This window comes from Phaenicophaeus curvirostris, chromosome 9 (assembly GCF_032191515.1).
Source record: "Phaenicophaeus curvirostris isolate KB17595 chromosome 9, BPBGC_Pcur_1.0, whole genome shotgun sequence".
NCBI classification, from domain to species: domain Eukaryota; kingdom Metazoa; phylum Chordata; class Aves; order Cuculiformes; family Cuculidae; genus Phaenicophaeus; species Phaenicophaeus curvirostris.
This window is the reverse complement of record NC_091400.1, coordinates 25,502,524-25,520,344: the sequence shown is the minus strand read 5'-3', so window position 1 is coordinate 25,520,344 and position 17,821 is coordinate 25,502,524. Positions and strand designations below refer to the sequence as shown.

The window sequence follows — 17,821 nt, the reverse complement described above, 5'->3', positions numbered from 1 at the left end:
TTCAGAATTGCACAATTTAAGCATTTGCTTAAATCCCAAGAGCTGTAAGCATCTGCTTAAAAGTAGGTATTTGTTACAGCACGTTTCCTGAACACAGGTCCTAAACTATAATAAATCTCATACTCTGTAAGTTTCTTTATGCTTTTTATCTACATCCTCTTTTTGAAACAGCACAGCATATGAAAAAGAATGAATTTACATCGTAAGCATGTTACAAATATAAGTGGCATCTTTTGAGTATAACGTGTAGCTCATAATTACTAAGATTCATGAATATGGGTGGGTGAGGAAATAATTTCTCAAGCAGAAAAACTTGTTAAACTTTCAAAATTCTTCCTTAGTCAAAACAACTTCTTAATTTACCATCAGAATAATCTGAATAGATATGTAATCAAAAGCACTGTATTGTCAGATTAATCAGTTGATTCTGAAACATCTCCTTTACAAACATTTTTTGATATCTACTCATTTTTGAAACTAATTAAATGGAATAATTTAATTTGTAAAATACTAAAGTGAACTCTTTAGCTTCTTACAAAATTCCAGGGCAAATTCATAAAAGCAACCTAGAGTTTGTATGAATAATTGTTTTCTAACTAACTAAATTACATACACCGAGGAAATAAGCACGTATATCTGTATGTCCTGCTGGAAAGCCAGCCAGTTGCATGTCAGTCTCCATAATGGTTATGGAACATCCAATCTTTTCTGATGATTGTTTATGAGTGGAGACTTCATATAAAGTCTAAACAATGACAGCAAAGCATGATCACAGCATCAGTCTTTAGGACTTTCCTATACATATAATGTTCTTACAACTTAATCGTGAAAATAACAAAACAAATTACAAACACTTTGGAACTCAAATTTGGATTTATTTAGAAAACCTAGGTTTAGAATTGTTTCTATATCTACGAACACAAAAGCAAACTGGAATATTCAGCTTCACTGCTGCAATCTTTACTATTACAAATGAGATTTCTGAAGATAATTCACCAAGAGAAACAATTTAATAATAAATTTCCTTTTATGGTCACGCAATTTAACATTAATATGAGGCTTATGCATATTAATTTTGTGAAACTCTAGGATGTAAAGTTATAAAACTAGAAACTACTAATCATTAAGTTACCAATTAATATTTTTATTTTATAATTGTTCTTTTCAAAACAAATGGGCCTTATGTATTCAACTTTAGAGATATTTGCCAACAAAGTGTTGTTACTTCAGCAAGAAATGAAGTCACTAGTCATTTATAAAAGTCTAAGCCATAAAGAGCAGCCCATTACTGTACTCTCCCTCTATTGCCAACATTTACAGCACTTTCTTGATTACCCTAAAAGGACCAATTGGAAGGGCATAGTTTTAATTATAGTTCTAAACTTCTCCAGACTGAATTTATTTTAAAGAAAGACTTTTAATCTAATGGTGCATAGAGAATATTTATAGCAGCATGTTTTATACAATTGTCAAACTAAGACAGTCAGGGTCAGTGTCTTCATGGAAACTTTTTTCTTATAGGCTGCACCATTCAGAGTTTTCATAGCCATTAGCAATATTTTAAATTTTTGATACATCAGAGGATTATCCCCCATGCAGGAGAAATGCTTTGATAAGCCTTAAGCATGATCAAGATACATCTGCCTGATGAAGAAGCTCCTAAAAATCTGTTGACTGAAAGTTAGCATGTGAGAAGGGTAGAGGCACTCTAAGTTTGTCAGATTTTACACCTTTAAGACACTGGCCAATGTCAGAGTTACAATTCTGTTTTATATGGCCTCTATGCAACCCTGTCCAGACACTCTTATTTATGTTTTGGACAGTTTTTCAGATGGAGCCACAGCCAGGGAATTATGGATTGATTAGTATCTTAAGATGACTGTGTTTCATATATAGGGTAAGACCTCTTGACTGAACTGGAGGTGTTCAATTTTTCATTACTCCTCCCTCAAACTTCAGTTCCCAGAATCTGGTACAGGCACATTTCAACTCTTCCCAGCAACTCTTAACTATCATATCTACAATCCAGCCAAAAAACCAAACCCAGCACCCCGACCTATTGCTGAGATCAGAAGCATGATTTTCCTGTAAATTCATTTTTGAAAATTTATTTCTACTCATTATTTTTATACATAGTTGTCCCCACCACATCATCAAATTGATGGTATCTTGAAGGTCGTTCCAACCCAGCTCTCCACCGCTCCTCCCAACAGTGCCAAATCAAGAGGGGCAGAGCTGAATAACAAGAGGGACATTTTATTAATGCTATGCTCAGTTGCTGACTGCATGTTCTCCCACCTGGCAATCTAATTCTGCCTTTGCTGAATCTTTCTTCATCAGCAAAACCCCCAAGCTTTGCCAGGAAGAACAGGAACACATTTATTCTCTCTTTCTCCTGTGGATCCAAATGCACAATGACATTGCTAATGCAGTGGCAGTCTCTGCTCACAATTTATCCTACAACCAAGCAGATCACAGAGAGGAACTGTCCTGCCACAGCATTCTACCAACTAGGATCACCGTCTAACTCTAGGTCCAAAGAACAATTAAATTAAATCCCTCAAGACACTGGAACAGGAAGGAGTGATTAGATGAAACATGAATCAACTCAAATCTTCACTCAAACTGTACAGAAGCTATATATGAAGTCTGAGGAGAAGAAAAGGAGGGGGAGGGGTGGAAATTCTGGTGATTTCTCAAACTTCTTTTTTTTCCTGATGGAAATGCTTTTTTAAAAAAATAAAATGTAGCCCTCATCAGATTTCCTACCCATTAAAATAAATTCTAAAAACAGGGATTGAGATAAGCAAACAAACTTTTAAATACTGCAAACCTTCATATTTCTGATGCTCAGCCACCATAACTAACCTCATGCAGGTACTATTTATATTGATATGTGTTCTCTCATTAGCTCCAGCTGGAACAGGAATGAGTGATGAGGAATGACAACCATACAGAACATATTTATAGATAGAGTGGCACTGACAAGAAGGTCATGTAATTGCTATCAGGATTTTGAAACTCAAATTATACACAAAACAATGAATATTACTTAATAATGTTCAGTTGGGAAGATAAAGAATAGAGTGAAGAGTTGGGAAGGTAAAGAATAGAGTGAAGAGTATTTCACTTCAAAATAGTTTAGTGCAGATGATTCCACCACATTTGTATAGTTCAATATATTTGTGTGTTACAGATAGTCATTACGTAACTACATCAGCAGTTTACAGCTATTACCTACAGGTTACAGATATCTGCAAAGAATTTGTCTCCTTCTGCATTTCTAACTTTACCTTCGTTCTCAGCATGCAGAAGCAAAAGGGACATTCAGGCTTATGTAATGAAAGGTAGAAAGGAGATGGCATGTTTAAACTTTTATTTTCAAAAGAAGGAAGTAGTTATTGCATTGATAATAAAAGTCACAAAAGTACTGTCAAAATAAGAACTGGAAAGGACACCTTCTCTTCTGATATCAGAAAATAGAAACAAGAACAGATATTATTATTATTTCGGGTTGTTTTTTTTTTTTTTGGACTTTGACCACGGCAAACTGTTTTAACCCACCCAGGCTTAAAAACAGCTTCAAAATGAGGGGAGAAACTGAAGAATCATAAAGCCGTAAAAGGATAGAAGCTAAGTAACAAACACACTTAACGAAGGCTCTTACTTTGTTTTGAAGTAGAACGCGGCACAAAGCATGCCCACTACGACTATGCCAAAGACGATACAGGAAATAGACAGCACCTGGCGCTGGTACACTTCTTCGCTCTCTGTGAACAGCAAAATTGAGAATTATGAAAGCATCAGAAAACAATACTTGTGAAAAGTGGATTTCAGCTCATCATGGACATATAGACTGATGGACATACAGAAGAATTTACAGGTCTAGGCTGGCCCAAAGAATGGATGCTTCTCTGAACCTCTCATCTAGATAAGGTTCACAGAGTTGCGGCCTCCTAGGAAAGTCTTAGAAAATAGTTCCAATACACACATAATAATACAAACCAGGATGGCTTAATAATTTTTACCTTTTTTAGAAATTTTCTACTGTCAATAGGATAAAGAATCCTACAACACAGAGTTTTTCTGGTTCAAGGCAAGACCCATCAGAGCTCTCATGAGGTCCCATGAGATTCCTTTTTAGTTTTATTTTTTTTTAGTTACCTAAAACTGTAAGGGTTTTTTTTTTTATTGAATGGTGATTACAATGCCTTACTCCCATGTCATTCCCTGTACTTGAAGTTTACGTGCAACATACCACAGTAAAAAATTAATTCAATCAACTTGGAAGGATCTCAATGGCTCATATGCTACAATGTACCAGATATTGCTTTCATTGAGTCTATTTTTAAAAAGAAATTTCTGTAATAAATGTCATGATCTTCTAATTAATTTTAAATCAGGAACAGAATGAAACAAAAAAAAAAAGAAAAAGCAAAAGAGATAAGAAAACAAGAGAAAACACTCATTCATTACAGCAGACAGAAGCTGATAGGCAACTGCGGTTTCACACACTGAATTCATCAATATCTCTTTAAGTATTATATTTTATTTTTATTATTTCAACTACTTCTCTAGTCTAAAGCACTAACATGCTGAACAGATTGTTATTTCTTAAGATCAGTTTCTCCAAACAATCAACATACAAACCAGTATTTTAGCTTGTATATGTTAGGCAGAAAAACCAACATGTAGGATTACCAAAGCACAGTAAAAGGCTTGCACACCGACAAACCTACATTTCGATTCTAGGCTATAGATCTTCAGTGCAGACCCCTGCATCAATATGAATACCAAACACATATGTCCAGTAAATGACAGTAAGCCCAACTTCCAGGTTTGCAAGTCTCAGGTTTGTAAGAAGAAAATGTTGTATGACAACATCAAGGTGATGCAATCCGGGCAATCCCCGTTTTCAGTACATGATGGGGCATGATGTGATTGAGAGCAGCCCTGCAGAGAAGGACCTGGGGGTGCTGGTCCATGAGACGCTCGACATGAGCCAGCCACGTGCGCTCACAGCCCAGAAGGTCAACTGTATCCTGGGCTGCATCAAAAGAAGCGTGGCCAGCCGGTCGTGGGAAGTGATTCTGCCCCTCTGTTGCTCTCTTGTGAGACGTCACCTGGAGTACTGTGTCCAGTTTTGGAACCCTCAACACAAGAAGGAGATGGAGCTGTTGGAACTGGTCTAGAGGAGGCTACAAAGATGATCAGAGGGCACCTCCCATGCCAGGACAGGCTGAGAGAGTTGGGCTTGTTCAGCCTGGAGAAGAGAAGGCTCCAAGGAGATCCGATAGCGACCTTCCAGTACCTGAAAGGAGCCTACAAGAAATCTGGAGAGGGACTATTCATAAAGGCTTGTGGTGATAGGATGAGTGGGAACAGGTATAAACCAGAGAAGGGCAGATTTAGACTAGACATTAGGAAGAATTTCTTCACCATGAGACACTGGAATAGGTTGCCAAGGGAAGTGGTGGCTGCCCCATGCCTGGAGGTATTCAAGGACAGGTTGGATGGGGCCTTGGGTAACCTGATGAAGTGGGATGTCCCTGCCCACGGCAGGGGGGTTGGAACTAGATAATCATTAAGGTCCCTTCCAACTCTAACTATTCTATGATTCTATGAATCTAGGCAAATATTGAAAAGAAATCTACACCTAAATGGAACTTCAGCCAAATCCTATCTGGTGCTGTAATGAGTGAAGGCACTGCACAGTCTCCTAATAGTAGTTATTAATTTCTCAAGAATGAATATCACAGTGCTATTACTAAACATTTGGAATTGTAAGTAATTTGTTTCTTGTAAAAGTCCCAGTTCCTTTCTCATAAGCTATTTCAAATAAAATTTTCAAATTTCAAATAAAATTACAAATACCAAATTTTTATTTCTTAATTACTTCATTACTTGCTCTCTCAAAGAATGCCACAGTGATTCAAAAGCCATTTCTAAGATGCAAAATGTCCTCAGCTCCTGTTGCCATTTCCACCTCAATTAATGTTGAAATACTAAAAGTTTTACTTTTAAAACATTGTCTTAAAAAGAAAAAAATTTTACATGTCTAAAATACAACTGGAAAAGTTCTAGTTCAATAGGAAAACCTGATAACATTGAAGTAAAACTGATTCCAGTAGAGCTTTAGGCCCATTCCTCACTGGCAAGTATAAAATGTGGATCTAGACAGTAAATCCTCACTGGCAACGAACTAAATGTTTGGGGGTTTAATTTTATTGTTATGTTTGTTTTTACTAGCCTGTGTAAACATAATCCAACTTCCAATTCCACCAAAGTACATAAAGGACTAATATTACAAATTTTGAATTCTTATACTGAGGTGAATCACACTGCTATAAGTTAAAGAACTGTTCAGTTTAGCAACTGTTAATCTATTCTGCCCGAGTACCAATTCAGCACCTACTGCCTGAGACCACAACTAAATTTGCCATACGTATGAACTGTAGCTTCACTCAAATGTTAAATATAAAATAAATAAATTTACTGAAAGAAACTGATTAAAGTAGTATGTGCAAACAGGCTTACTTTTGATTTTCTTTCAGCCTAAGTCCTCATTAAATACTTTATTTTTTTTTCTCTTCTTATTTTTTTTTGAGAAATGGAGAGTTTAATGCAGCTATGGTCTTTGTCAGCCCTGAAAAGCTATCGCTGTTTTCTTAAAGATGTTTTAGAATATGTATTACCAAGATAAAAGCACTTCAGAGACTGGACAATATTATCTTGCTCAAACAACTATACAAAGATTTAAGTCTTTTGTGTAGTCAGATTAATCCCTGTTACTAGCTTTCAACACATGCCGATCAATGCTTTCTTTCCTTTTTGTTTATTTTGTAAAATGCATATTTAAAGAACTACTTACTGATTAACTTTATTCCATTTCTGAGACATCTTTGTTCATTTTTCATATCCTTTAAATCTTTATTTATGTATTGGATTCCATAATTTTTTGTCTCCAATATCTTAAAATATAATCAGTTAAGCATTTCTCCATTCTCTAATCTTCCACGTTGAGTTTTTCTTAAAAAACCCCACCTTCTTACTGACAGAAATGTAATCTGTCTCTCTCTGGAAACTTTGAAGGTGTCCTCATTGTCGTCTCGATTTAACCTCACTATTGCTCTAAACACAGAGCACAGCTGAGATCCTCTCTAGCCAAGGAACACTGAACAGGGCCTTTAAATAAGGCAGAAGGGTATAACCAAGTATTGCAAAGCACTTTTGCTCTCACAAAACAGAAAGCTGTAGAAATTCAACTGAAAATTCCTTCTCCTTAGTTGAAGATGTGCATCAATTTGTGTATAGACATACCTACAAACTTCCTAAGGTAACATACAGTGTGACTGAAATAATGATGGCTCTCTTTATTTACATATATTCATATATTCCTTGTGAAGTAAATCCCCTTAATTACATTCTACTGAAATAAATACTCTAGGGAGAACATCCCTCATTTAATGAGCAGCCAAGAAAATATTTCAGCTAAAAAACAAAATATAAACTGCCATGGATATTTCTGCATAATCCACTTGAGAAGTTAAGACTACAGAACAAGAATTCTACCAAGCATTCAAATCATACAAAATACATAACCTAAACTAACACAAATACAACCACAGACCACGGTGCTAAAAAATAATATAGTAAACTGTTCAGATGCAGACTATTTCCTTTAAGAAGAACTACGTAAAGAAAGATCTTTCCAGAACATAAAACCAAGACAAATTCACATGAGATGTGAAGCCTCTTCAAAGCTTGGGTTCCTGCAGACAAGGCTTCATTCACTGTGTGTGCTGTTACATCTCTAGCCCATTTGTCTTTATATTATTGGTTTTTTTTCTTAATTTCATTCCTGCTACTAAATTATCTCTCTCCCTTCACCTGTGTCATGGCACCCCACTGAATGTAAACTTCTCATGCTTTAAATGCTCATCTCACAGATTTGCTACCGCTACAAAACACAAAATTACTACAGGCGACCCATGGAACCAGTTTCTAACAGCTCACATCACAGTCAAATTTCATCTGCCTGTTACTAAAAAAAAAAAAACCAAAGTACATGCCATATTCCAGGTACTAGGGTTTGGGGTTTTTTTTTTATTCTCTTGCTCTTTAAAGTTTATTTTTAAAGGCTGTCATCTCTCTGCTTTATGAATGTGCAAAGACCCACTGAAGCATACACATAAGTCCTCAGAGGATTAAAAAAAGGTAGGGTAGACACATTTTTCTCATGACTGTTACTTCAAAAGGATATGGTAGTTTTATTGTGTAAATAAGCTGAAATTTACCTTATCTTTGTGTTTTAGAAGGAAGAATAGGTCCTTGAGAAACAACCACGTATGTTCCTAATCATATTGATGTGAAAAAAACAATTTAGTTAATTAAAACAGATCATGTTAGGCTTTGTTAGCATCTTAATCCACAGTATCATTCCCAGCCATAATTATTGGATCCTCAGTTCTGTTGTGTATTTTCTGAATTGATTGAAATATATTTGAAATGTGTTTCAAATACCAAAACCAGTGCTGTGCATGTGACCGAAGCAAAATGATAATGAAACAAAAATAGTAACTTTCCCCTTTGTAGTGCTTATTTCAACGGCTCTTGAATAAAATCTCAGTATGGTCACAAGCATCACTAAGAATAATTATTGAATATTCAAACTGAGCCAACTAAGAAATTATGACATTTACCATACAATTGCTTTACTTAAGCTCTGCTCTATAATGGAAAAAAATACAAATAACTATGCAGATTAATTTTTCTGCCGAAGCTTTTACTCCCAGCCCCAAAAGCACTATGAACCTTAACAGCATTCAGCATTCCCTTACCTTACTTGCTATCATCCCCAATTCTGCGTTTCTGCTATAGAAGAAATACGGAAAACCCATTCTTGTCATTTGTAGGTATGACAAAAAAACTGCACACCATGTGCTTTCTCCCATCAATAAATGCCAATAAAAACTTAATAAAAATAATTCTATGACTTACTGTTTTCATCAGAAAATCTTGATACTATGTTCACCTTTTTCTCAATCCCTGCCATTTATGAGTTTACAGAGGAAGCGAGGCCTAATGGATAGAACATAAAACCAGCTTTTCCTCATTAAATTACAAGACAGCATGAAGACAGGCTTTCTCTTTGTCCCCATGCAAAAACTATGCCACGCCAGAGCAGCAAAGTGGTCAGTCACCTCTGCTGTAACCTCACTGCCACATGCTTTTTCATTTCCTTTCATTCCCTGCCTGCGCATCTTCTGACACATCTCTTAGCATGCTACATTGTATTGGAAAGTCCTGCAGAGCCAGAACCTCATTAACATCACTCGCCACTTACACTCTTATCCGTGTCCTGCATCCTCAAAGTCCCAAATACAACAACAGAGGAGGTCTGCATGGAAACCCTAGACACAACACGAAGATTTCCAATTACAGATTCCCATAAGTTGAAAGGCAATAGAGTAGTTAACACATTTTTCCCAATATGCTCAGATTTATATCTGATAAGTGCTGAACTATATAAAGCATTCTAAATTTAATTCGTGACAAGAATAAAAAATACTTGCATGCTGCACAAAATCTGTGATTGCCTCAGCATCAGACTTCCAACTCTCTGAAGAGTTTTCTGTTCTTTCACTTGCAAAATCCTCCTGTACATATTCACTGCCATATGCTGCAGCTTGTGCTGAGGCAGAATGATTTAACAGTTGAAATCGTACAAGTCACAGTTCACAGATTTCTTCATTGACCCTTGCTCTTTCTGTAACTGTGAGGATAATACTGCCTCTTCCATTTCAGTCATTAACATGATAAAATTTAATATAAACATATTAACCTCTAAAGAAATGAAGTCTATGCAAATACATGAAATAGATAAACCTGCCTCAGATAATTCTGTTCCAGCACCTCTAAAAGCACATGCATTATGTCACATATAATACCATGTTTTATTCTAACTCTTGGCTACTTCTACTGGACACCACATTTTCTTCCTTTAAATTTTGACTGTCTGGGTAGAATTTCCCCTTTAAAAAGGCTTTGAAACACTTAGGTTCACAAGTCAGGAGGCAGAAGTTTGTATCTGCTATCAGTTACAGAAAGGGTACAGTTGAGGTTAATTGCACGGATTCACATTTCAAACTGGAATGAGAGCAAGCTGACTTCTGCTAGCAAAAGTTCATAAAGCATTTCATAGTTTTGATAGTGATTTTCTCTTGGGAAGAATCATTCCATGATTATAATAAAAATTAATAAAATACATTTTCTTCTACTTGTGGGACGTCCACAGCAGAAGGATCTTAATGAGAGCAAAATGAAATAGACGCAGCCCATTATATATTAAAATTGCATAGTATTAGGCATTGTTTGATTATCAGTATTTAACACTAGCGAGAGCATTTTCTGCATACATGAAAGCCAGAAATGAAAGCATGAGTGTTCAACCTGTTTGGTTGACCTATTTTGAGCACTTGATTTTACAGCATTAATGTTGTATCTGCACTAGTTTTGCATGGAACACTAAAAACGAAGCAATGAATTGAGTACAACATTATAGACTCATGCAGGGATGCAAAGGCATATGCTCTAATCCTGATCTCTCCACCAGCTATTTGAGGTTGGTGTGTGAAAGGTGAAATCTCGTGAAAGATTATTTCCATCAAATTCGCTCTTAAAATTAAGTCCACAGAATAAAATGAGCGAAATAGTGCCGAGTTATCTGCAAAAAATAAAAAAGAGATGCTAATCTTAGAGAAGAATATCTAGTCTTGCCTATGGTTGCAACAGCTGTGAAGGTGCCAGAATTCTTAGTAAGTGCTACTTATTACAACGTGAAAATTTGGTAAGTACTTTTAAACAGTAAGATGATAATTCTGAAAGTAAGTTGATTTTAACTTTAGTTTCCTAAGAAGCAGTCACTTCCTTTTGCCTGCAGGGAACTTGGGAATTTGTGTCAGCTATAACCAGAACTCAAACCTAACAAACTTTCAAAGCCTAGTTAAGCACATTCAATGCAAGACATTTATTAAATCTCAGGCTTGAAATAGCTCCACAGGCAGCTTAGGGATTAGAGGCAACTTTTTCCTTTTTAAGAAAAAGTCTGGTTAGGAGGTTTTGTGTACTGATAATTTACAAGTAAGACAATCCAATTCTATTACCAACTTTATCAATTTTTGTTCTATATCTAAGATTGATAAGGTCAGTCATAAATTAACAAAAGTAATTACCTGAGCCTCACAGCCTCCGTGTATGTGTGCTAATTTTCCTTTTTGAAAGATTCAGTTTTAGATTTTATTATAGCAATTCTAAGTTTCTCTTAAGACCTTCCATTACTGCAAAAATACACCCAGTAAGCTAATCTGTACTGCTTAATTATTATACACTAATAAGAATAAAAATTACACACAAACCTTCTTTTTATAATATTAATGCTTGATTCAACCTGAATAGAAATGTTTTAACTTGTGTTTGCTAGGCATAAAAGGAAAATCAAATCTGAAGGCCATTCTTCCTCCATACCCCAACTTAACTTCCAGTCTGGGTATAGGGGAATAAGTTACCTGGTTAATAGAGGTTGACAGCTAAAAAATTTATGGCAATATTTTAGGCAATGAGCATATGGAAAAAAAACTTATCATAACAAGGGTAAAGCTATCCAAAACTGTGATACTCTGACAGTAATCTCCCTGCTTGATGGCTGCTTGCATTTTTGCTGATGTGTGAAAGGGATGAGCGGCTAAGGAGCAGCTCCCTAGGAAAAAGCAGTCCCAAAGGAGAGAAACTTGATATCTGCTGGAGAGAAAAATAATGCATTGAAACATTTCATTTCTATTTTATATTAGACCCCTGTTGAGGGTATTTCTACTAAAAACACATCGGGTCACTGAAGAAGTAGTATCATGGTCATATGGGGTAAAATTTTAGGCAAACCAGCTACACCTAAATGAGATGCAGTCTTGCCCTCATCTCATCTGAAAACTCAAAGCTTTGAGATACAAAGCCATAGAGTTACTGAAGTTTTACCCAGGCAGTGGGGATAGCACATGGCCCTATACACTGTGCTATTTCTGCAATGGAGTTGCAATTGAGAAAAGAAATACACAGCTTTCAGCAGAACAGAGCGGGGAAGCAGCAGGCATTTTCAAAGAAATTACATCTCTTTCCCCCAAAAAGACTGCACCATGTCTTAAATGGAGTGGGATAGGGCCCCACAAAGCACCTATTTTTTGTCAGAAGGTCACTGACCAACAATGATACTCCAGTCACCGAGCCAAACTCAGTTATAACTCAGTCAGCCATCAGCAGTTATCCCATAAGCATTATACCAGTTACCGGTCTCCGGACACAGAAAGCTCTGCCTTTATTACCACAAATGAAAAAGAGACTGACAATAGCAAGAAGAAGTAGACACTGGTGAATAGGAACATCCAAAACTTAACAACATGATGAGGCAGAACAATTTGCCCCCTTGTTGTTTGACAGTGAAAAGAACTTTAGAGCTTGACATCTCCCCTTTATATGCTTTTTCTTTGTGTATTCATCTTGCACAATAGAGAATTCCAGCATCAGTGCTGTGGGAGTATTTTTCCTAGTGTAGTGGCAAGAGAGGCAGCACCAAGAGTCCACCAGGGTTGGGACAGCACCCGCAGCCCAACAGGTGTGACCCATGCAACCAGCAGAAAATGAAGAACAAAGGAGCAGTAACAAAGAAGTCAAATGCAAAAATACACTGAAAGGAAATTCCAGTGGGGCAGCTGGAGGTTTTCAAACTTTTGGAGTACTCTGCAAGTCTGGGTAGTGCAAAACCCCTTCATAGCACCATTGTTATTCTTGCTAGTACCTTGGTACTGAACTACCAGCTAAATCCACTTGTGTCTTAGTACTCAAACCTCTTAGCTAGTAGTTTAAACTTCATGATCTACCATTGTCTTACTCCTTATGTCACTTCAGCTCACTGAGAATCACAGCTCCAAGTGCCTCTAGCTTCTACTGCGGGTTCTAGAGATGCAAATTCAACCCCTTAAAAGAGGTCTTTCACCATCAGACTGCTCTTGGTGACAGGCTCATACTAAGCCAGCAGGTAAGGAAGGTGCAAGGCGCGGATAACTTCACAGCCAAACACCAAACAAGCACACAATCTGCACAGTTCCAGCTACATTTGTGTTGACGGCACTGCTGAGCATTCACAATGGTTTGAAACTATCTGAAATTTAGGAAACAACAATCCCCACAATTGTAATACATTACAAAGTCTAAATGTTACCTACTGGTTTTCCATTGAACAAAGACATTTGCAACATTTTCTGTATTATACAAAGAAAGGCTTCTAAGTCTTCACTGATGCACAAAAAGCTTCAAACAAAAAATCCTAAAAGTTTAGACTGAAAAATATTACAAATATATAGTGATCTTTTTTTTGAATTAAATCACATTTTTTTTCAGAAGGATTTAGTTTGGTTTTTGTTTTTATTTTTTTCCAATAGTTACGTTTCCACGTATATTCTTGCAGGCTATGAATTATTTGCCAGATCCTAGAGATCTTCCATACCATAAATTTCCCGCACAATATATAATTATCTTCCATTGCTCTCTCTCTGACTGTGTAAGCTCCACAACTCCGTGTAAGAGTCTTAAGTGGGGGGAAATAGTATGCTATCCTAATCCTGAGAGATGACTTTTCTTATCTTAATTTTTGGCCGCTTCTTGGCACATCTCTTCATCATCCCTCTCCGATTTTGTTATCTTCCTTCCTTTATTTTTTTATGGCAAATCTTATAACGGCACACAGTACTGCACTTTAAAAATGTCTTTGCTATCATCCTTTTTTCCCCCCCACCATCAGCATGAAAAACCTTTCAAAGTGAAACTCAGCATTCATTTTTCTCATATTATAATATGACCTTCTATTTCTTCAAAGTTTACACTCAGCTGAGCTTTCCAGCTCTCCTGAGGCCCTGATTCAACCATACTTTGTGCTGGTAAATGGAGGAAGCAGAGGGAAGGACATTTAGACAGAAGTTTCCTGCATGAGGTATTACAGAGTATATCATGGTTTCCTAAGATATATACATATATATAGGAACTAATCTGAGGAGCATTAAGTGCAATGGGCATTGGATCACATATATAATCCTTGCACTTTAAGTCATTTTATATGTTACTCCATAAAGACCTTTTCTGTTATGGCTTTATAAAGCAATAGCATCCCTTAATTCTGCCCTAGTAATTCCTTAGCTGATGAGGGTTGTTATTTCTAAGATCCTACGCATGGCTAACATCTAACATAATAATGTCTTAATTTCCCAGCTGATACTTCATTTGATCTCAAAGCTTGTATTGCTGTTATCAACAAAGCCTTTTCACTGCAATTTCTCCCAAAGGTGAAGCTTATACATTCTGTATCTTACTCACTTGCTAGTATTGAACATTCTACTCAAATCTTGACCTAATATCAAAGTTACCAAAGTGTATTTGACAGTTATTGTTGTTTGTCAGGAGCTCACAGTAAGTCAAGCAATATATAATTAAGTGCCATCTTGATGTTTTGACTGCTACTGTTTTAACCGGGGTGCTTTTATAGATTTTTTTTTACCAAAAAAATGGCGTAAGCAGTGACAGGAGAATCACAGAAAACAAACATTAATAACTTAAAATATTCTTAGCTTTTCTTTTTCATATACTGTAACAGAACTGTGGTGTTCTACCTGGGAAGGCTCTGGAGAGTGACGGCATGGAGGATAAGAACAAGGGCTTAGTCAGTTGCAGAAAAACGTGACAAAGGACTCCGTTGCTACTGAAGTACAACAATTTCTGAACAAGACTCTGCAGGCACAGACCATATATTTATGTACCGCCTTTTTTTTTGTTCCAAGCCCAAGCTCCTCGGCTAGACTTCTCCTCAAAGCAAGTGACCAGGGATAGATGTGATGACAAGGAGAGAGACTGACAGATGGAGTCAGAGAAGTGTTCTTCACAGAGTTATGCCAATCTATAAGCCATCCTCACTCAAAGCTCCCAGATATGTAGAGGACTACAGGACTGTATACTTACACACCCATTACTTGTTCTGCTGATTTTCTCCACCTACTCCATGAGCCAGTGGGAAACTGGAGACAGAGATCTAGCTTAGTGCATGCTGTCCCTCACCTCTACAGATGCACTGGCATTCCCCTCACCTTCCAATGAAATATTCTCATCAGTCAGGTCCCTATCGCAGCAAGTGCATGTTCGCTCACCACGACTACAGCACTCAAGACTAGGCTGGATAAATGATCAGAGAGAAAACCAGACTATGTTGGCAGAGAAAGAAAAGTAAATACAGTGACTATAAGCAGCTATATGCTTTCTTTAATCCTCCAGCGGCTTTTTGCCAACATGAGGGATAACGAATCCAGTTGTTCCTACCGAGCAATAGCAGATGCTTAAAGTCTACTAATGTGAGTAGCGGTGTTAAGACAATTAAGTCCTCAGCCCACAAAACGTCTAGCAGAATGTTCCCTGTGCTCACCCACATTGAGGGATCTGGTCCGTGTATTTGGCAGTGGCTGCAGGTAGGCAGCAAGCTGCCAAACCCAAATTGCTCAAGTGCCAACTTGTACGTGTATGTGACTGCTGGGACTGCCACAGTGCAAGCCTCATCACATCTCCTTGCTTCAGGAGGATTGGAGAAAAAAAAAATCTTTAGCAACTGACACATTGCATGACATCAATGATACATCCTAATTGTGTGCCTAGTTAAAAGAGAGTTCTTAGGAGTAGCTGAGAATACAGTTTTACTTATTCCTAGAATTCCACTTTCAAAAACCCGTACACATACAAGTTTTTTTTTTTTGAAGAGTGAAACACAAAAAGTGTCAGAAACAATCCATAAACTTGCCACTTCAAAAAGCTGCATGGTTTTCCAAAACCATATAGTGCAATGTAACATCTTATAATCCATAGAAGGATAAGAAATTAAACACAGCGAAAGCAAAAGCATTTTCAAGGTGACACATGCAATAACTTTGAAGCTAAAAGTGACTTAAAAAAGTAAATAAATTACTAATAAATATCAAATTGTCTCTGAACTTGGGGAGGTTGTTGAGAAGACAGAACCAGTGGTGCATGGCAGGACAAGAAAACACAGAGACTATTTGAAACAGGAGTGTTTCCCACTCAATATGAGGAAATCCTTCTTCCCATGAGGACAGCTGGGTGGTGGCCCAGGCTGCCTAGCGAGTCTGTGCCGTGTCCACCCTTGGAGGGTTTTGGCACCCAGCCAGTTGACTAGAGTCCCTCCAAACCTGAATTATTTTATGACTTCATGAAAGGGAGCAGCTTTACACAGTCACTGTCTGGCAAGCTGAAGGACATTTTTAGCCACTGTCAAATATTTTCAAATGAAGCCTGACTGGTGGTACCAATAATAAACATTTCTAGACAGAGAGCCTGGGTAAGCGTTACAAGCCAGGAGCTGTCATACGCGATAGTGATGTTGGCAGCACAGGGTGGCTTTTGATGTGCTTTGTAACATCTCTGGTCATAATCTGTATCTAAAAATTGCAAATGAAAATACTGTGGTAGAAGTAAGCACTACCTCTGGTTCATCACAACATTTTAGCACGAAGCTCACTTTGCCAACCAGTCACAGCAAAGTGTTTTCTGACTTGTGCTTTATATGACAGCCCTTTCTGCACCTCTCATCTTCATGCGCTTTAAAAACATTCATATTATTTTTCATGGCAGTCATGACGGACAGCTTATGACTACAGGGTTAAACGGGTGCTGAGCCTTGAACGATCATTGCTGAAACATCACAGCTACTGAGTAAGGCTTAATGGAAAGAATAAGCAGTCTTGCAGAGGCTGAACAGAGCAACCCCCAAAAAGGCAGCTGACTAGCATGGAATAACTAGGCCTACTTGGGCCTGTCTGCGACCCAGTTTCCATTTCTGCCTGGGCGAGACATATTTTGAAGAGCTCAGATGGATGACTGAGGGTGGGCTGACAGGGAAGCAGCAGCTGCTGCACTGCCACGGCATGAAAATAAAAGGTGAAAGAACACAAAAGAATAGCACGGACTGCAGAAGACGGTGCTGTTTGTGATGCCAGTGCCATGGAAGAGGTGTGAAGAGTTCATGGAAAAGCCTTTATTATTGCAACTGAAAATCCACACAAAAGGGTTTCTTTCCTGGCTGACCTGCTGCCTGCGGCTCCAACTCTTTGTTCTCTCCCCTACACATCCAAAGTTACTCATGTTTTTAAATTATATGCCTTCATATTTCCTAGCAGCTTTAAATAGTCATGATGGATTCCTGCAATCAATTCATAAAAAATATAGTTTGTAATATTACCAAGAAAGCAGCTCAGTGAAATCTTTGCACACCTTAAGGGTCTTTGAATTTTCCCTTTCCTGTCAGGTATTGCTAAAGCCAAGGAAATTGCACTGCCTGTCTATGTTGCTCTTCATATGTCCTCTTTGACAACTCCTGCCTATATTGCTTCTCTGAGCAGGACCAGAGAGGAGAGTCCTTCAGATGACTCTTCTTTATTCATCATCTTAACAACATACATCTTATACCTCATCTAAGAAACAATCAGAAAAAACACTGAGTTGCAAACCTATTGCCATCATCAGTTTTCACAGTGTTGTCAGAGAATGCAAAGGTGGTATGCAAAAATGCTAATTTTGAACTAAGAAAAAAGAATTAAATAAAAGGTGAGGACTTACAGCTTTCTCGGTTGCTAACAGTTGCTAACCATTACTATATGTTGGCTGGAACAAAATCTGTCATTTGGATGTAAGTTTCCCACTTACGTTTTGTCTCAAATGGTTC

General features: G+C 37.4%; 1 protein-coding gene across 2 annotated transcripts in view; it reads right to left on the bottom strand.

Moving 5' to 3' along the window:
- Window positions 1-17,821, bottom strand: part of NRG3 (neuregulin 3) — a 390,074-nt gene that overhangs the window by 27,235 nt on the left and 345,018 nt on the right. For both annotated transcript variants that reach the window (XM_069863204.1, XM_069863205.1), the window contains exon 5: window positions 3,668-3,770. In XM_069863204.1, the coding sequence (XP_069719305.1) occupies window positions 3,668-3,770 (103 nt within the window). The remainder of the gene's footprint in view (window positions 1-3,667; window positions 3,771-17,821) is intronic.